The sequence below is a fragment of the Protomyctophum bolini genome, assembly GCF_963924005.1.
Source record: "Protomyctophum bolini genome assembly, chromosome: 16".
In the NCBI taxonomy this organism is placed as follows: domain Eukaryota; kingdom Metazoa; phylum Chordata; class Actinopteri; order Myctophiformes; family Myctophidae; genus Protomyctophum; species Protomyctophum bolini.
In genome coordinates this window covers 2,859,240-2,879,985 of record NC_137877.1, presented here as the reverse complement: position 1 = coordinate 2,879,985, position 20,746 = coordinate 2,859,240, and the positions used below count along the sequence as shown (strand labels likewise).

The 20,746-nt window shown below is 46.9% G+C and overlaps 1 protein-coding gene across 11 annotated transcripts in view; it reads right to left on the bottom strand.

The window, feature by feature from the left end:
• The window catches only part of obsl1b (obscurin like cytoskeletal adaptor 1b), an 80,082-nt gene that overhangs the window by 33,042 nt on the left and 26,294 nt on the right, over nucleotides 1–20,746 (bottom strand). For 7 of the 11 annotated variants that reach the window (XM_080786192.1, XM_080786200.1, XM_080786201.1 and 4 more), the window contains 13 exons: nucleotides 20,447–20,725; nucleotides 19,886–20,164; nucleotides 16,977–17,252; nucleotides 16,575–16,847; nucleotides 15,495–15,770; nucleotides 14,287–14,562; nucleotides 12,645–12,920; nucleotides 11,994–12,272; nucleotides 10,242–10,514; nucleotides 9,500–9,766; nucleotides 7,945–8,220; nucleotides 4,984–5,250; nucleotides 1,670–1,936 (listed from right to left, as the gene is read on the bottom strand). In XM_080786192.1, the coding sequence (XP_080642318.1) occupies nucleotides 1,670–1,936; nucleotides 4,984–5,250; nucleotides 7,945–8,220; nucleotides 9,500–9,766; nucleotides 10,242–10,514; nucleotides 11,994–12,272; nucleotides 12,645–12,920; nucleotides 14,287–14,562; nucleotides 15,495–15,770; nucleotides 16,575–16,847; nucleotides 16,977–17,252; nucleotides 19,886–20,164; nucleotides 20,447–20,725 (3,564 nt within the window). The remainder of the gene's footprint in view (nucleotides 1–1,669; nucleotides 1,937–4,983; nucleotides 5,251–7,944; nucleotides 8,221–9,499; nucleotides 9,767–10,241; nucleotides 10,515–11,993; nucleotides 12,273–12,644; nucleotides 12,921–14,286; nucleotides 14,563–15,494; nucleotides 15,771–16,574; nucleotides 16,848–16,976; nucleotides 17,253–19,885; nucleotides 20,165–20,446; nucleotides 20,726–20,746) is intronic. The other 4 variants (XM_080786198.1, XM_080786199.1, XM_080786194.1 and 1 more) reach the window with 2 other exon arrangements.

Sequence of the window (20,746 nt, the reverse complement as noted above, 5' to 3'; positions counted from 1 at the left end):
CCAGAATAACAAAAACAAACGCTCACAGTAAAGATTGATACTGTCTGCTCTGAGCCCACCACCACCAGAATAACAAAAACAAACGCTCACAGTAAAGATTGATACTGTCTACTCTGAGCCCACCACCACCAGAATATCAAAAACAAACGCCCACAGTAAAGATTGATACTGTCTGCTCTGAGCCCACCACCACCAGAATAACAAAAACAAACGCTCACAGTAAAGATTGATACTGTCTACTCTGAGCCCACCACCACCAGAATAACAAAAAAAACGCTCACAGTAAAGATTGATACTGCTTGGTTGATGTAAATGTCTCGTATCAGGGATATAGCGAAAGGAGCAGGGGCCAAATTAGCCTATATACTGTATATGGGCTGATGTGTGCAAAGTGATTGAAATTGGTTGCCATTTTAGACCTGAGGACTGTAGCCAATCTACAAGCTCACTGCGACGCGTTGTGAGCTTGTAGATCGGCTATTTTCAGCATGCAAACCAAGTGTTAAATGACATATCATTTTACAGAGATCCAGTATAATATTATATATATACTGGATCTCTTGTCCACTATAGTCCACTTCCTAACATTTTAGTCTAGTTTTTTATTTATTGACGAAACTGTCGATATATATTTAGTCTTAGTTTTAGTCATCATAACTTAGTTTTCATTTAGTTTCTATTTAGTTTTTGTCAGTGAAAAAAAGGTTAGTCGGCGAACATTCTTCGTTTTGTTTGAGTCGACGAAATCGTCACTGCTTCACACGGGTGTGATTTTTACACAGACGACAAATTTTACTGTGTATTTTTTTTTTTTTATATAAATATTTTTTATCCCACGGTTTTGTAACCCATTTTTCACCCCCGTGTCAATCATCTAATGTGATCCTGGGCTCTACACACCCTCCACCAACCTAGTCCCCATATATGGGGGACAAGGGGAGACCAACCTAGTCCCCATATATGGGGGACAAGGGGAGACCAACCTAGTCCCCATATATGGGGGACAAGGGGAGACCAACCTAGTCCCCATATATGGGGGACAAGGGGAGACCAACCTAGTCCCCATATATGGGGGACAAGGGGAGACCAACCTAGTCCCCATATATGGGGGACAAGGGGAGAGCAACCTAGTCCCCATATATGGGGGACAAGGAGAGACCAACCTAGTCCCCATATATGGGGGACAAGGGGAGACCAACCTAGTCCCCATATATGGGGGACAAGGGGAGACCAACCTAGTCCCCATATATGGGGGACAAGGGGAGACCAACCTAGTCCCCATATATGGGGGACAAGGGGAGAGCAACCTAGTCCCCATATATGGGGGACAAGGGGAGACCAACCTAGTCCCCATATATGGGGGACAAGGGGAGAGCAACGGACTTGAACTCATGCTTCCTTCATGCCTGAGTGTCCAAGTTGCTCCTTTACACCTGACAGGGGGGAGTTTCCCTGGTTGGACGTATAGCGTGGAAGGAACACGTTATTCCAACCAGTTCCTTTCCCCTCCATCAGACGCCCCGGCTGGCCAGGGGGAGGCAGTTTAGAGACAAGTTCCTTTCCCCTCCATCAGGCGCCCCGGCTGGCCAGAGGGAGGCAGTTTTACGGTGTGTATTATTGTCCTAACGTGCTCCGTACCGTACCGTACGTGTTCTGATGTATACCGTACCTTTCACCACGAGCCTGGCGGTGGTCTTCAGGTTCTCCACACAGAACATGAAGGTGGCGGTGTCGTCCACGGCCAGGTTGGGGACCGTGAGGCTGTGGACCGGGCCCGTGGCGCTGATCCGCCAGTGGTTGGTGGGCTTCAGCTGGACGCCGTTCTTCATCCAGCAGCCGGGCACGTTGGCGTGGGACAGCTCCACCTCGAAGGACGCCGTCTCCCTCTCCGTGGTCCGGATGTCCACCAGGCCCGTCTTTATGGTGATCTTCCTCGCTGTTGAAGGAAACGGAAATGGGACATTTTTGAGTGGTGCAACCACTCCTTTACGGAGCTGTGTGTGTGGGTGGCTGGGTGCGTCTGAGCATCAGCGTTGTTTTCGTCAACTAAAACTAAGACGAAAATTGTTCGTCGACTACCTATTTTCACTGACAAAAACAAATGGAAACTAAATGAAAACTAAGCTACGACGACTAAGACTAAATATACTGACAATTTCGTCAACAAATAAAAACTAGACAAAAATGTTAGGAAGGGACTAGTGGACAAGAGAGCCACTATAAGTCATTTTACACTTGGTTGCATGCTGAAAATAGCCGATCTACAAGCTCACAACGCGTCGAGGGCTTGTAGATTTTTGGGCTTGTAGATTTATTTTTTTGTGGGCTTGTAGATTTTTCAGCAAGTGTAAAATAAGTCATTATGACGGCAACAAGGCCCGACTAAATCACCTGTAGATTTAGTCGACTAAAACTAGACTAACACTAAAACATTCCAGGTGACTAAAATGTGACTAAGACTAAGTGAAAACTATTCAGGAGACTATGACTAAAACTAAAATAGAAATGTGCTGCCAAAAACAACACTGGTGGTGCAACCACTCCCTTACGGAGCTGTGTGTGTGGGTGGCTGGGTCTGAGCATGAAAACAGCATGGTTGTTTTTCACCACCTGTGCGTAACCTAACACACACACACAAACACACACATATTAACTGTATACGTGTATATGGTGATTTCGGGGGTGCCAGTACAGTACAGTACAGTACAGTACAGTACAGTAGAGAAACCCCCACACGGTAACTGTCATTTCTCAACCGTTTCGGACTTGGGGCGGCTCGCCGGAATCGAGCCGGCACCCTGGGTGCGTTCCTTGTGGTTCTGGAGCCCCCCCCCCAGGCTAGAGTTCATGCCATTTATTCTGATTTCACACGTGTAAGTCGCTATGCTTACGTGTGTGTGTGTGTCTGCCAAAAGCATAGATTGTAAGTGTGCTTTCCCCATGTTCTGTAGACTTCAGTATAACCACAGACTAAATATTTAACAGCAGACTGGGATGAGCAGATATCTTTGTCATTTCAATAACCAGGCTTTACACAAAATCCTGCTTCAAAACGTCCTTTATATACCAAGACGGATAGGCATTCCCCTGTGGGGAAAAAAAAGGAGTGTTTATTTTGGAGACCTGATGACAACAACCTTAGTTCTGAAGGCCACAGTGGGTAAATTTAGACGCCATGAGAGAGGAGATCCAAATCCGGAGGAGGTGCCAACAGCAGCCTGAAGTCCAGACTCACCCACGCTAGTGTTGAAAGAACAGCCTCTAACTCACCCAGCGGCCACACAGTCACCTACCAAGCACGCACAAAGAGAAACTTAACCCCTTTAGGCCTGACGTCGACTTTTTTTAAATGTCTTTTTTTTTGTTGGTAAAACCTCATGTTTCTGTATCAGTGGTTCTCAATATTTCATGTCAAGGACCCCCAAAAATATATGAAATTGGCCGCTGACCCCCCATCTGAAAATATGTTGTTTCAGGGACCCCCCCCTCCCAGAAGCAAAGATTTGAGTTAAAAAAACGTTCACTCTCAAAGAGTATATATTCAAAGCTTTGCGCACCACATGTTCATGATTTAAAAGAAATAGCAGACCTACAAGCTCGTAGCGCGCCACTCGGTGGCGCGCTATGAGCTTGTAGATCTGTTATTTTTCTAAATTATAACATAATGTTAAAACACCAAAAGGGGTTCCCGTACAAAATGGGTTAACACGTGGAGTTCGTACGTCTTAATCCCCAGAAGACGCCCAAACCTAAGTCCTTTATGGAGTGCAAAAAGCCAGTAGCACCAGCGAACAGCATGGAGGCTACAGGGTTGTGTTTCTGCCTCCGTGTAAACAGATTTGTGACCGTTACAGGATACTAGCATCCACACATGAAGTCTTTAGCGTCCCCAACGAACTGTGGGATTGTCATAACAGGCGAACATTCAGCGACCTACAGTACTATAGCTCACAATGTGTTGTGACGCATTGTGTGAGCTTGTAGATCGACTATTTTCATCGACGAGATTTGCAGTAAGGGGAGGGGAGGGGAGGCGGCAAAGTAGAGACCCCTGGAGGACCCTGGAGCACCCCCTGGACCCCCTGGAAGACCCTGGAGGATCCCCTGGACCCCCTGGAAGACCCTGGCAAAGTAGAGACCCCTGGAGGACCACCCTGGACCCCCTGGAAAAGTAGAGACCCCTGGAGGACCACCCTGGGCCCCCTGGAAGACCCTGGCAAAGTAGAGACCCCTGGAGGACCACCCTGGGCCCTCTGGACCACCCAGGAGGACCCTGGCAGACGCAGTGTTTAGGTGGCCAACGGCCATAGAAAATAAGCCGGCATGCAGATTAACTCAGCAGGCCCTTCCTTTGAACATCCGATCTGATCTGCTCCATGAAACCATCAGGGCTCTGGTGATATTGATCCTTCACTAAACCATCAGGGCTCTGGTTATATTGATCCACTGCCCCCCCCCCCCCCCCGATCATCACTCATATTACTCTTACTCAGTCAACTGAGTTTCCCTTAAAAACACAGCAGTGAAACAGCTGTGTGTGTGTGTGTGGTGGGGTCGTTTGACAACGGACGTAAACAAAGCGGTCGGCAACAATAATAATAATATAATGAATTGCATTTTTATAGCGCTTTTCCAAGGCTCAAAGCGCTTCACAAACGGTTCATTCATTCATACATTGGGAGGTGAAGCGGCGAACAGTCGACGCCAGCGTCCTCACTTCCCACATTCACACACCGACGGTGGCGAGCTCACAACGACCGACTCATTGCAGGCGATGTAGGGTTCAGTGTCTTGCTCAAGGACACTTTGACATGTGGACAGGAGGAGGAGGAGCCGGGATTCGAACCGCCGACCCAGGGATCATTGGACGACCTGCTCTACCTCCTGAGCCACAGCCGCCCTACGGCCCTACAACAGCGCATAGTGACGACAACAACATCGTGCGGAGCAGAGAGAGAGAGAGAGAGAGAGAGAGACACTCACGTTCCACGGTGAGCGTGGCCGTCGTGCGGTCGTGGAGGCTCTCGCAGCTGTAGGTGCCGCGGTCGGCGAGCGCCAGCCGGTGCACGGTGAGGCGGCGCGCGCGGCCCTCCTCCGCCACGGTGAACTTGACCCCCGGGTGGATCAGCACGCCCTGCCTCATCCAGCGCACCTCGCCGCCGTCCAGGCTGACCGCCACCTCCAGCGTGGCGTCGCTCAGCTCCTCGGCCGCCACGGGCGCCATGCAGCGGGTGAACAGCACCTGTTGCTCTGAACGGAACGGTGACATCATCGGGGCAGGATTAACACATTTTGACCTGAGATCAGACTCTAAAAATGTCTGTTTGAAAATGACAGTTTTCTGTCAGTCGTTCTTCAATTCTTCTAAAACCTCGTAGAGCTTGTAGATCTGCTATTTTTCAATAGCTAAAGCATAACATAATGCTAACCCCAAAAGGGGTTCCCGCCCAGAATGGGTTGGACAATACAACGGTGAAAATTATTATCTTTTTATATATAATTCAAAATTGTATTTGTTTTTCAAAATCGTACAAGATCTAGGTTCAGTACAAAAGCAGCATCAACATTACAAACCTTACAAATAGCTGCAGTCCAAGAAACATGAAATAAAAAAAGAAGAAAAATAACAGCAAGGAAATGAATGTTCTTATAAGGTTCATATACATCCAAAATTCATCCCATTCATTTAGCTTTCTGAACATTCACAGAGAAATCACAGAATTCATTCGCAGCAACATGTTTGCAGGACTTTTTCAGTGCAGGACTTTTGCAAAGGGGCGACCTGTTGGAGGAAGTGGCAGAGGCCAGTAAATGATTTAAGTATATATATTTTAAAGTATGTTTTACAGTCGTCGAACCAAATCATTTCAACTTAGACTCAACCACAGAGTTGTACAGTAACGTCTCACCAGCCCTGCATCCTGTAATGTAGGACAGTGACCCCCCCCTCCAACAAATAGCCACTGTGCCACTTGTCTCTGTCAGTTACCAGAGGAATCCTAACAGGAGAAGCTGCTAAGCGCCGGCCCGTCAAAGGCGCCTCTTCAACAATTTAAACATGTCTAAAGGCCCCGGGTCATTATTTATCACGTACTATTGGACGGCTTTGCTGTTCAGATTTGATTCCTTCATGGCCTCTGGCAAACACCAAAGTTTTAGCCACTCTGGCACAACAAGCATTCCTCCCAGTCGTAACATGAGAACCCGGGAGCCACTGTGCAGACAGCAGACAGACGCCTGGCACAGCCAACGACTCACCTTGTACCTGGAGGTTTAGTGAACGACTCACCTTGTACCTGGAGGTTTAGTGAACGACTCACCTTGTACCTGGAGGTTTAGTGAACGACTCACCTTGTACCTGGAGGTTTAGCGAAACGACTCACCTTGTACCTGGAGGTTTAGCGAACGACTCACCTTGTACCTGGAGGTTTAGCGAACGACTCACCTTGTACCTGGAGGTTTAGCGAACGACTCACCTGGAGGTTTAGCAGAACGACTCACCTTGTACCTGGAGGTTTAGTGAACGACTCACCTTGTACCTGGAGGTTTAGTGAACGACCTCCAGGTACAAGGTGAGTCGTTCACTAAACCTCCAGGTACAAGGTGAGTCGTTCACTAAACCTCCAGGTACAAGGTGAGTCGTTCACTAAACCTCCAGGTACAAGGTGAGTCGTTTCGCTCACCTTGTCGACTCACCTTGTACCTGGAGGTTTAGTGAACGACTCACCTTGTACCTGGAGGTTTAGTGAACGACTCACCTTGTACCTGGAGGTTTAGTGAACGACTCACCTTGTACCTGGAGGTTTAGTGAACGACTCACCTTGTACCTGGAGGTTTAGCGAAACGACTCACCTTGTACCTGGAGGTTTAGCGAACGACTCACCTTGTACCTGGAGGTTTAGCGAACGACTCACCTTGTACCTGGAGGTTTAGCGAACGACTCACCTGGAGGTTTAGCAGAACGACTCACCTTGTACCTGGAGGTTTAGTGAACGACTCACCTTGTACCTGGAGGTTTAGTGAACGACCTCCAGGTACAAGGTGAGTCGTTCACTAAACCTCCAGGTACAAGGTGAGTCGTTCACTAAACCTCCAGGTACAAGGTGAGTCGTTCACTAAACCTCCAGGTACAAGGTGAGTCGTTTCGCTCACCTTGTCGACTCACCTTGTACCTGGAGGTTTAGTGAACGACTCACCTTGTACCTGGAGGTTTAGTGAACGACTCACCTTGTACCTGGAGGTTTAGTGAACGACTCACCTTGTACCTGGAGGTTTAGCGAACGACTCACCTTGTACCTGGAGGTTTAGCGAAACGACTCACCTTGTACCTGGAGGTTTAGTGAACGACTCACCTTGTACCTGGAGGTTTAGCAAAACGACTCACCTTGTACCTGGAGGTTTAGTGAACGACTCACCTTGTACCTGGAGGTTTAGCAAAACGACTCACCTTGTACCTGGAGGTTTAGTGAACGACTCACCTTGTACCTGGAGGTTTAGTGAACGACTCACCTTGTACCTGGAGGTTTAGTGAACGACTCACCTTGTACCTGGAGGTTTAGTGAACGACTCACCTTGTACCTGGAGGTTTAGTGAACGACTCACCTTGTACCTGGAGGTTTAGTGAACGACTCACCTTGTACCTGGAGGTTTATCGAACGACTCACCTTGTACCTGGAGGTTTAGCAGAACGACTCACCTTGTACCTGGAGGTTTAGCGAACGACTCACCTTGTACCTGGAGGTTTAGCGAACGACTCACCTTGTACCTGGAGGTTTAGCGAACGACTCACCTTGTACCTGGAGGTTTAGTGAACGACTCACCTTGTACCTGGAGGTTTAGCGAACGACTCACCTTGTACCTGGAGGTTTAGCGAACGACTCACCTTGTACCTGGAGGTTTAGCGAACGACTCACCTTGTACCTGGAGGTTTAGCGAACGACTCACCTTGTACCTGGAGGTTTGCCTCGGACAGCAGTCCCTCGGCGTCCGCCGTCACCCGGCCGCTGTCCGCCACCTGGCAGCCGGTGACCCTCAGCGTGTGGCACAGGCCGTTGCTGGACACCGCGAAGCGCTGGTCGCCGTTCTGGGGCAGCGGCTGGCCGCGCAGGCGCCACGCCAGGCGGGTGTCCTCCGGGGAAACCACGCACTTGAACGTCACGTCCTCCCCCTCGCGCACCGTGATGTTGTGCAGCTCGGCGATGAACTCCACGATGCGCGGAGCTGAGGGTTATAGAGGGTTAGTTAGATCACCTTGAGTTAGTTATTTTTCCTTTCCCATTCTGACCTGAGATCAGATTCATACGAGGTTTCCGCTGGACACGCACTGGTCTGATTAACCCATTCTGACCTGAGATCAGATTCTAAAAATGTCAGTCGTTCTTCGATTTTTCAAAAAATAGCAGACCTACAAGCTCGTAGCGCGCCACTCGAGTGCCACGTGCTATGAGCTTGTAGATCTGCTATTCTTCAATCGCTAAATCATTATAACATAATGCTTAAAACACCAGAAGGGTGTTCCCGCCCCTTGATTGACAGAGAGTTCACATCACTGACAAATAATAATATTCATGGCTTGATGACTTTGATTCCTGCGGCGTTAAGCCTATATATAAATGGCCCGTTACATACCAGTGATGCCAGTGAACATTAGCTCCAGAGAGTCAGCTGTCGGTAGAAATGGCGAGATCTCGTTTTGTGAGTGTTGCTGCTAATGAGCATTCCAAACAACAAAGGTTTGTCAAAATAGATCACAAAAAGTATTTCACGGTGACCATTAAAGTGGCGTGCCGCCTTGATTTTCAGAAAGCATTATTTTCACTCAGTTGGACATAATAATAAACCTTAAAGAATGTTTTGCAATCTGATCATGGCACAATAAACCAAAACATGTTTTGGTGTATTGTTTAATGAATGTGTGCACGATGACATCAATTTACAGCTTTGTTTAATTGATGTAGTCCACTGTGGAGCCTACAAATTTAAATGCCATGTTTGGAATAGTTACGCAGCAAGATGCTAGAAATGAGAGCCTGCTGTTTTTGCAAACGGCCGACTCTGGAGCTAATATTTTAATTTCATTTTTTGAGACAAATTCTAGTCCATATCTAGTAACAACAATATCCGTTTCTTAAAACAAAATATATGGATTGTTTTTTTTTAAATTAAGTTTGTTTTTGCGGCTTACGCCTTTTATTGGTTTTTTGAAGGGACAGACAGTAGGCTGACAGGAAACGGGAGAGAGATGGGGGTAGGATGACATGCAGTAAAGGCCGTGTCGGGCTCGGGAGTCGAACCCGCGGCACACTGCGACTGGATCACCAGTCAGGTGCCCAGACGGTTACGCCACCGCCTGGGCTATTTGGTTACTTTGTTGACCCAGGGGTCCCCCAGAGGTCCATCCTTGGCCCCCCTCATCTACACGTCCGCCTATTATATAACATGGCCAGAGTAGGGACAAGTAATACTGTACATTTACAGTAAATATAAATGGACGTTTTACTTTCTAGCGTGACGGTGGCGGAGGTCTTGTCGTCCGTGGATTCACAGGCGTACTCCGCGGCGTCCTCGTCCTCCAGCGTGTGGACGGTGAAGCTCCGCTCGCGGCCCTGTGCCCGTATGGTGTGTCTCCGGCTGGGGGAGATCTCATGACCACCTTTGAGCCACTGGACGTCTCCTTTGGGCTTGTTCACCTCGCAGCGTAGCGTGAGGCTGCCCCCCTTCAGGGCCACCACGTTCTCCAGACGTTGGGTGAACTTCACTGGCATCTCTGTTTTTTTAATAGAACGTGTTGAAGATCATGAAAATATGACTGTTTCAGGGATTTGTTGTAACATATTTTTTAAATTATTTAAAGCTGCTATATAAGCAATAAAATGTCAAAATTTGAATGACCTTTTTATTAACAGCCAGCAATAGGTAGAAATGTGCCTCTGTGACACATCTAAGGGGCCGCAATCTGCATTCAAAAGATGTTCCATTGGTCGAAAGAAATTCGGTCGCAATGACTAACCAATCAGGAAGCAGACGGGCAACTCGACCAATGACAAAGCTTCTAGGAAAATCTTTGAATGCAGATTGCAGCCCCGAGATGTGTCACAGAAACAAAACATTTTTTTGGGAGCATCTACGTCATTCAAATTTTTTGACACATTATTGCTTATAGCAGCTTGAACGTGTGCATGAAATCAGTGCAGAATTAGAACAGTGATTATGGAAATGTGCGGGCGGTTGTGATTCCTTACCTTTGACGGAGACAGTGAAATACATCTCGTCTGTGTTCACGTCACAGATGTATTTTCCACTGTCCGACACACGCAGGGGGTTAATAGTGAGATGATGGTTTTTACCCTCACTTGAGATGTGAACGTTGTCTTCGTCCAACAACTGGCCATCTTTCAGCCATCGGGCGTTATTGGCCCTTTCTTGGTTCACTGTCGCACACAGGGTGACACTCTCGCCTTCGTAGGCAGAGATGTCGGTGTCTGCGTGTTTATTGACAAACTGGGCTGGTAGCTCTGTGGGCGAGGGAAAGAAAGAAAAAATCATCAACATCAAATCAAAAGCAGAAACATACACTGTAAATCCCTGGAACATGTGACGCGTTTAAACCTAAACACCATGTGTGTAATAATAAAATGCCAAGTGTTTATTAATATTCATACAATACAGTAGAACACGAGTTCACTCAAACACCTCACGAGAACACCCAGTGTTCAAATTCTAAACACCTATAATATGACTGACTTTGATTGTAAAAACTAAACACGTTTGTGTTTAAAAAGTGTTACAGGGATTAAACATGTTCTTCTGTTTATAATCTAAACACTGACACGTTTAAAAAGTGTTACAAATTATGTGTTTAAAACAGTTTATAACCTAAACGCTTTAGTGTGTATATATCATCATCACTGTCTTTGGGCCGATTCATACTCCTATATAAAAGTCGGTTCGGCTTACATACAGTACATACATACATGGGTCTAAAAACGTTGTTACTGTACTTTGGCTTCGTACGGCATTGTAGTCATCAGTCAGTGTTGTTTTTTAGCAGCAAAATTAGATTTTAGTCATAGTCTTTTGAATAGTTTTCATTTAGTTTTAGTCACATTTTAGTCCCCTGGAATGTTTTAGTGTTAGTCTATAGTTTTAGTCGACTAAATATCATGAGATTTTAGTCGACTAAATCTACTGTTGATTTAGTCGAACAAAATGTATTTCTTGACGGGCCTTGATGCCGTCGTAATGACTGATTTTACACTTGCTGAAAATAGCTGATCTACAGTAGATAGATTGTAGATCTGCTATTTTCAGAATGCGACCAAGTGTAAAATGACTTATACTGGATCTCTTGTCCACTAGTCCCTTCCTAACATTTTAGTCTAGTTTTTATTTGTTGACGAAATTGTCAGTATATTATTTAGTCTATGATATTTAGTCATCGTGGCTTAGTTTTCATTTAGTTTCCATTTAGTTTTCGTCAGTGAAAAAAGTCAGTCTACGAAAAAAATTCGTCTTAGTTTTAGTCGACGAAAACAACACTGCCTATACAGTATTTACTGCTCTTTTTATTGAATTTTAATCAGACAAACATGAAAACTAAACGACTGACAATTGACAATACAAAACAAGACAATATACATACAATACACACAAGGGGGAAAATCTGTCTCTCTCCTCTATTGATGATCAAAAATACAAGTACCTCAAAAAGGTGTATCTGCTTCTACAGGTTAAACAAAATAATTTAAACAAAATCAGGTCTCATTGTCGAGATATGAGCAATGCATCTAAACCAGTTATCTGAGAAGACTTCAACCTGGCCTCTAAAGCTGAATGTAATTCTTTCCATAATAAATATACCATAGATTAAATAAATCCATTCATTTATAGTTGGTATAACATTTGTAAGCCACTTTTTTGTGCTTTTCACATGCTCTTTTTAAAATATTCCGCCCAAGAAGAAGCGACGGCCCGTAGAAACAAAAACACGATACCTTGAACTTCCACCAACGTTATCATCTTGTCATCGACAGCGTCACAGATGTACTCTCCTGAGTCCGAGGCCTGGAGTCCCGACAGGACGAGCTTCCGCACGACGTCGTGGCTCTCGATGTGAACGCGACCGTCGTCCGACTCCAGCGGCGTGCCGTTGAACAGCCACCGCACGGCGGCGGCGGGCCGCGACACCTCCACCTCCAGGAGGAGGTTGTCTCCGGCCACCAGGATGTGACGCTCCGCGCTGCCAGAGTTCCCAACGATGCGTACAGGAGGCTCTGGAGGTACAGTAGGAGATACAATAGTCACACACACACACACACACACACACACACACGTAGGCATGTGAGGCGGCTGTATGCCTCACAGTACTCTGTGCTGTGCTGTGCCGTGCTACTCTGTCTATCCCCTCACTCCCCTCTCTCTCTCCCTCTGCCGCTATATGACGCTCAGCCAATCACAGCGCAGAATGTGTCTGACGCATTCTGAGGTTGCAATCTTCTCTAGAATCAGTCGTTAATAGATTGACATACAGGATATTTGCAATCACATTTGGCTTCCATAAATCGATCAAGAGATGAAAATGGGATTCATGTCTTCGTTCAACATTTTGAATACAACGCATGGATGGAGTGACGTCGTATAATGACCTTTGACGGTGATGTAGAACAGGATGTTGTCGTCCCCAGCGTCACAGCGGTACTCCCCCGAGTCCTCCAGGCCGGCGCTCAGGACCACCAGCGAGCGGAAGGCGCCTTGTTCCTCGCTGCAGAAGCGCTCGCTGTCGCCGACGAGCTCCTTGTCTTTGTACCAGCGGACGGACGCGTTCGACCGCGACAGTTCGCACACCAGAATGATGTCGTCCGATACCAAGAACTGCTTCTCTGTGTTGGCCTCAGTTTTCCCCAGGATTTTCACAGGCAGCTCTATGAGAAAAACAAAACGAGGAAACCTTAACTGTTAAAAGTGATGTTCTTATTTTGGCAGATTTTATAATCCATACTATTAAATGAGGGGAATCTCTTTAAAGGCAGGGGTGAGCTGTCGGTAGGGCTGTGCTCTCCAGGGCGTCACCCTGGTCGTTTCCGAGCGCAGACACAGTTTCCTAAGTCTATGGGTGTCTATGGATGTCTATGGGTGTCTATGGGTGTGTGACTCAACCGTTCTATGATTGCATGAGGCACACAGGCCACGACCTCTCACAGATGGCTAGTCTCTTTAGCTCCAGACATAGGACACACACAGACCCTCTCACAGATGGCTAGTCTCTTTACTTCCAGACATAGGACACACACAGACCCTCTCACAGATGGCTAGTCTCTTTACTTCCAGACATAGGACACACACAGACCCTCTCACAGATGGCTAGTCTCTCTAGTTCCAGACATAGGACACACACAGACCCTCTCACAGATGGCTAGTCTCTTTACTTCCAGACATAGGACACACACAGACCCTCTCACAGATGGCTAGTCTCTCTAGTTCCAGACATAGGACACACACAGACCCTCTCACAGATGGCTAGTCTCTCTAGTTCCAGACATAGGACACACACAGACCCTCTCACAGATGGCTAGTCTCTTAGTTCCAGACATAGGACACACACAGACCCTCTCACAGATGGCTAGTCTCTTAGTTCCAGACATAGGACACACACAGACCCTCTCACAGATGGCTAGTCTCTCTAGTTCCAGACATAGGACACACACAGACCCTCTCACAGATGGCTAGTCTCTCTAGTTCCAGACATAGGACACACACAGACCCTCTCACAGATGGCTAGTCTGTAGTTCCAGACATAGGACACACACAGACCCTCTCACAGATGGCTAGTCTGTAGTTCCAGACATACGACACACAGACCCTCTCACAGATGGCTAGTCTCTTTAGCTCCAGACATAGGACACACACAGACCCTCTCACAGATGGCTAGTCTCTTTAGTTCCAGACATAGGACACACACAGACCCTCTCACAGATGGCTAGTCTGTAGTTCCAGACATAGGACACACACAGACCCTCTCACAGATGGCTAGTCTCTTTAGTTCCAGACATAGGACACACACAGACCCTCTCACAGATGGCTAGTCTCTTTAGCTCCAGACATAGGACACACACAGACCCTCTCACAGATGGCTAGTCTCTTTAGTTCCAGACATAGGACACACACAGACCCTCTCACAGATGGCTAGTCTCTTTAGTTCCAGACATACGACACAGAGACCCTCTCACAGATGGCTAGTCTCTTGCAGAGCTACGCCAAAACAACAACAACAACATGACAATGACTTGCCTTTGACGTTGACCTGGAAGTCCATCACGTCGTCCTTTGCGTCACAGACGTACTTCCCGGCGTCCGCTACGGTCAGTGAGTGAATGGTCAGTTGGCGCGTCACCCCGTCCTCCAGGATGGTGACCTTTTTGGAATCTTCCACCTCTTCGCCGTTCTTCTTCCAGGTCACGTCGGCGTTGGGTCTGGACACCTCGCAGTCCAGAACCAACGCCGACCCGACAAGCTGCTCCACGCCGCTCGCCATCTTCCTCGGACGCACGAAACGCACGGGAGGCTCTGAGGGAAAACGGAAAGTGTGACATTATTAGATCTGGGCTGAGACATGCGAATCCCTTGACTCCTTCAAAACCGCTCTCAAAGGGCACCTATACGGACGGCTGCAATTCGAAACTGGCCCCCGTAAAATCTGAACCCCCCCCCCCCCTTTTCCCCTCACTGTATATGTTTCTTTTCCCTTTTTACCTCCTTTATGATGAATTCCTGTTCTGTTCTCTGACTACATAGAAGTGTCTATTTGTACGTCTCTAAATGTTTTGATGAATTGAACAATGTGGACCCTGTTGTAAACATGTGTAATGCTTAATTGGGTCGTCCACTCACAGTTAACAGTCTTTGTATTGAGTTTGTGCTTGAAATGTACTGTATAATTCTGCAAACTGTTAATACCTATTTCAATCAATCACTCAATCAAAACTTTGATCTAATTAGTCACATAAAAACCTAGTGCCCCTTTTCTGGGGCAATAATTGGCTCAAAATGGCTATTTTCAGCAAAGAGATGTGGTGCAGAGACCTACTGTAAGAGAGGACCTACTATTGGATTATTTCACGTATAGCGTCCGTTAACCCATTTTGTCGGGAACCCGTTTTGGTGTTGGCATCATGTTATGCTTTAGCTATTGAAAAATAGCAGACCTACAAGCTCATAGCGCGCCACCGAGTGGCGCGCTACGAGCTTGTAGGTCTGCTATTTTTGAAAACTGTCAGGATTTAGAAGACCATTTTTAGAATCTGATCTCAGGTCAAAATGAGTTAAAGAACCACCACTCTTCTGTCCGTTAGAATCTGATCTCTGGTCAGAATGAGTTAAAGAACCACCATTCTTCCGTAGCGTTAGAATCTGATCTCAGGTCAAAATGAGTTAAAGAACCACCATTCTTCCGTAGCGTTAGAATCTGATCTCAGGTCAGAATGGGTTAGCGTCCATACCTGCTATGTTTACAAAGAAGGTCATGGAGTCGTCGGCGGTGTCACACACATATTCCGCAGAGTCTCTGACGGTGGTCTCGGGGATGATGAGCCTCCTGTAAACGCCGTCCACCTCCAGCAGGAGGTTGGCGTTCTCCTCCACCTCCAGCCCGTCTCGGTACCAGCGCACCACGGCGTTGGGCCGGGAGATCTCACAGCTCAGCACCATCCTCTCAGACGTCTGCTGGCACAGCTCCATCTGAGACTGGCTGGGAGACACGATCCGAACCGGAGGTTCTGGAGGAAGAATTAGATTAGTTTAGCTCCTCTTTGTTAATCACACTGAACGCTGCAGCGTCCCTATTCTGGGCCATGTCGTAACGGGTCGAACCTTCTGACAGAATATAGGCGAACATTCTGCAGACTTAGCTTGTAGGTCGGCCATTTTCAGCCAAGAGATTTGGAGGGGAAAAAGGAGAGGGAACACGAGTATGGACCCCTGAGGGACGGACCCCCGGTCTGAGGGACGGACCCCCGGTCTGAGGGAGGGACCCCCGGTCTGAGGGAGGGACCCCCGGTCTGAGGGAGGGACCCCCGCTCTGAGGGAGGGACCCCCGGTCAACAACACAGGGAGAACTGTACACCATTGATCTGATTACATATCGCATCGCCCTGCCGATATCATTTTGTGTGATTTGACATTGAAAATATTGGTTAGTTTTGCAAAAAAATATGTAAAAGACAAAAACTCTAACCCCATTGTAGTCATAATACAACAGTTAACAGAGACAAATATTCTATCACGTTTCTACTATCCCCATCATAGATTTAGTAGGCGAGCACTGGCCTGGCAATCGATATACATAAACCTGATTAATATTTTCATACAGATGTCAATATCGCTATCTTGCCATAAACAATGCATGGTTATGATTGTGAACACAACAGAATTGTTGTTGTCTCACAACAGTTGGGGGTGAACTCTGTCTGGATTTGATTGATATCGGGTTCAGCCAATGAATGACGTTCAAAGAAAGGACCACAATTTGGACATACTATAAACAAACACCCACACTATGTACAGTACAGGTATACATTTACCTGTAATACCAAGATGAAAGAATATGGAATCGTCGGCCGTGTCACAGACGTACTCCCCCGAGTCCTCCACTCCGCTGCAGAGGATCTTCAGCCGTCGATACGGGCCTTCCACCTTCAGCTTGATGTTCTCGCTGTCCTGCAACTTCTGGCCGTCCTTGAACCAGTTGACGACCCCGTTCTGACGGGAGAGCTCGCAGCTGAGGATGATCTCCTCTGGGACGTGGCGGTCCAGGTGGACGTCTTCTTTGGGGTACACTATTTTCACCGGAGGTTCTTTAGGGGGTGGAGGGGGGGGTGGGGGCACATTTTAAAAGGACAGGTCAGGTCACCTGTACTTGGAATTCCAGTACAATTCTCAGGACATAATTGTTTTTACGAATAAGCCATGAACGCTTTTCTCACCTCGTACGTTAACCTTGAACATTAACGCGCCGTCTCCGGCGCGACACGTGTACGTGGCCGTGTCCGACAGCTGAGCCGAACGCAACGTCAGAGTCCTCGCGGTGTCGTCGGCTTGCATCGTGACGTTGTCACCGGGCTGTATCTCCACGCCGTCTCGGTACCACTGGACCGCGACGTCGGTCCGCGACACTTTGCACGACAACACGAGCTGTTCGTTTTCCACGACGCTTTTGAAAAGCTCCTCCTCTGGGACGGCGGCGAACGTTACCGGTGGTGCTGTGAAGAACAGTACATTAAAACAAATCAGTGATTTTTTTTTAATTTACTACGTGCGCACTCGCTCCTCATTTCTCCAAAGGTTAGCCATGCTGAGCTCAAGGCCTTTTCATTGTCTATAGGTGGCTTTAGACGGGACTGCAACATTCACTGTTGAAGCAAAAGTGAAACCGTTAATGAGGAAGTATAGCGTAATTAGATTTGTGAGGTGGGAAAAAATAAAGCGTCATCATGCCTTTTTCTTTCTTTTCTCCTGCTGATGATGGCCTAAAATGTTTAGAATATAAATGAACGGCATTCAAATGTTAAGGTGAAAAATACATTTTAAGAGGGAAGATGACTGATGAGTGAACGTCGTGAAGGACAACAAATGCCTCCTGATGAATTAGACTCGAGGAATGGTGTTGTGGCTCCTGGAGCAGCAAAGTGAAATGAACATGTGGCTTTGAGGAGGATCACACATCAATGGAATGAACATGTCAATGTCTCTGAGGATCACACATCAATGGAATGAACATGTGGCTTTGAGGATCACACATCAATGGAATGAACATGTCGATGTCTCTGAGGATCACACATCAATGGAATGAACATGTCGATGTCTCTGAGGATCACACATCAATGGAATGAACATGTGGCTTTGAGGATCACACATCAATGGAATGAACATGTGGCTCTGAGGATCACACATCAATGGAATGAACATGTGGCTCTGAGGATCACACATCAATGGAATGAACATGTGGCTTTGAGGATCACACATCAGTGAAATGAACATGTGGCTCTGAGGATCACACATCAATGGAATGAACATGTGGCTCTGAGGATCACACATCAATGGAATGAACATGTGGCTCTGAGGATCACACATCAATGGAATGAACATGTGGCTCTGAGGATCACACATCAATGGAATGAACATGTGGCTTTGAGGATCACACATCAATGGAATGAACATGTCGATGTCTCTGAGGATCACACATCAATGGAATGAACATGTCGATGTCTCTGAGGATCACACATCAATGGAATGAACATGTGGCTTTGAGGATCACACATCAATGGAATGAACATGTGGCTTTGAGGATCACACATCAATGGAATGAACATGTGGCTCTGAGGATCACACATCAATGGAATGAACATGTGGCTCTGAGGATCACACATCAATGGAATGAACATGTGGCTTTGAGGATCACACATCAATGGAATGAACATGTGGCTTTGAGGATCACACATCAATGGAATGAACATGTCGATGTCTCTGAGGATCACACATCAATGGAATCTGAAAATGGCATTTTAGTGGCGGCGTCACAAACAAACGTCTGCATCTATGGAGAAGCTTTGTGTGTCACCTTTCACCTCCACATAGAACTCCTTGAAATCTGAACCGTCGTCGTCTTGTTGTTGTTGTTTACAACCGGGCAGTCCGGAGCACGGCGGAGCGGTCGACTCCGATCGGACGACAACCTGTGTTCTCTTACTGCCGTCTGATTGGGTGCTTGTTCCAAATTGTGGCAGAATTCGCTGCTTCATTCCGTCCGTATGCCAACGGACGTGGCTTGTCGTAGGTTCTGATGGTTCTGATTTCTTGTCACGCTGTTGGAGTGTGACGGGGTGGCCTGCAGCGTCAACGGACCTGGGCCGTCGTGCGGTCTCTGAAACACCTGGTGGCCTAATTGGAGCTATGAGGTGCTTGGATTAATTTCATGTTAAATGAAAAAGGTATTCAAATCTAGTATGTGACCTTCAACATGCTGGAATTCATATACAACTGAATTGCTGTACAGTACAGTTAAAATACACACGGTAGGACGCTGCTATTGTTTTTAACAATTTAACCCCCTATACACGTCATTATACGTCAAATAGTGACAACTGGACGATCTACAAGCTCACTCATTACAATGAGTTTTGAGCTTTCAGATTGTTTATTCATGTAGTATTTTCACCCGATGTTCACATATCTGTGAATGAACCTATCCTCTCTGAACGTTTGGCTATTATGACTTGCAGAATAGGGACGCCAGAGAGCTCACGTGTTGTGAATCTGTGGTTCACCACCTCAGATTCAGTTTGTGTACATTACACTTACAGTATGTCACAATTGTTGTACAAACAATTAACAATTAACAAATAACCACAGCATTTTGTTCATGCCACATTATTGTATCAACATTACACAGTGACCACGGTAAGCCAGTATGAGTCAGCCATAGGCAGCAAGTTGAATAAGCTTGCACGATGCTTGACCAGCAGACACACGTACAGCTCTAAGGGCCGATTCATACTCCTATTTTACCGCTGTTTCGGCGCTGTAGTGCCGAAATGATTTCGGCTCGTCAGAAATGTTCAGTAGCACCGAAGAGCCGACTTTAGGACGGTCCCCGCCCCCCCCCCCCCCCCCCGAACCTCAAATGACGTCACATTGTAGGCTCTACAGCGCCGAACCGACTTTTATTCGGCTCTAAAATAGAAGTATGAATCGGCCCTAAGTTTGCACGAGGCTTGACCAGCAGACACACGTACGTACAGTACAGCTCAAAGTTCTGCACAAAGAGCCCAACAAACACGTAATATGACAGGGTTAGTTAGTGATTTGTGACAAAACTCAAAAATACTCAGATCACCTGCAACATCCACCTTGAATTCTACACGGTCATCCGCAGCTTCACAGCTGTAAACGCCAGAGTGTCTCACTTCCGCCGACTCGATGACCACCGCCCTCAAACTCCCTTTTGATTGGATGTCAATATTATGGCTCAGCGGGAGCAGGTCGACGCCGTCCTTTGACCAATGGACGTGGGCGGCGGGTTCCGTGACTTCACACTGCAGCGTAATCGGGCGGCCCGCTTCCACAAATTTGTTTCTGGCGACTTCTGGAAGTGCTGAAAACCTTGTGGGCGTGGCTGCGGATAGTTTTTTTTTGTTGTTGTTTAAAAACATTTTTGTTTTAATGCCAGATTATTTTTGTTGTTCGTGTATTGAAACAAATCGAATCGGTTGTTACAAAACTCTTAGTGATATTTTTTTTTACACATGCAATAAATTAACGCTCCAGATGATTCTGTCTAAAAAGTGTGAGGGTGAAAAGATGCACTAGGTTTATGGACAACTGGTTAATTAAATGTCACGTTCATAAAAACCTCTTTGGACATCATTAATAGATGCAATCAAAGCAATGAAATCACCTTGGACATCCACCTGGAATGTCACAACATCGTCAGCCAGTCTACAGCCGTAGAGGCCAGCGTCGGACGCCTTGGCAGAGTTAATCACTAGTCTCCTGGAACATCCAGTCCGTTTCATATCCAGGCCCGTTTTGGAAAAAAGCTCCACTCCGTCTTTAAACCAGGAGACCTGGGCAACGGGGTCTGAGAGCTCACACTGGAGGATAATCGGAGAACCGACGACAATTGATTTACAACTTTCGGACGCTGGAACGGGCATGATCCTCTGTGGCGATCTGCCTACAAACGGTGTTGGTGCAA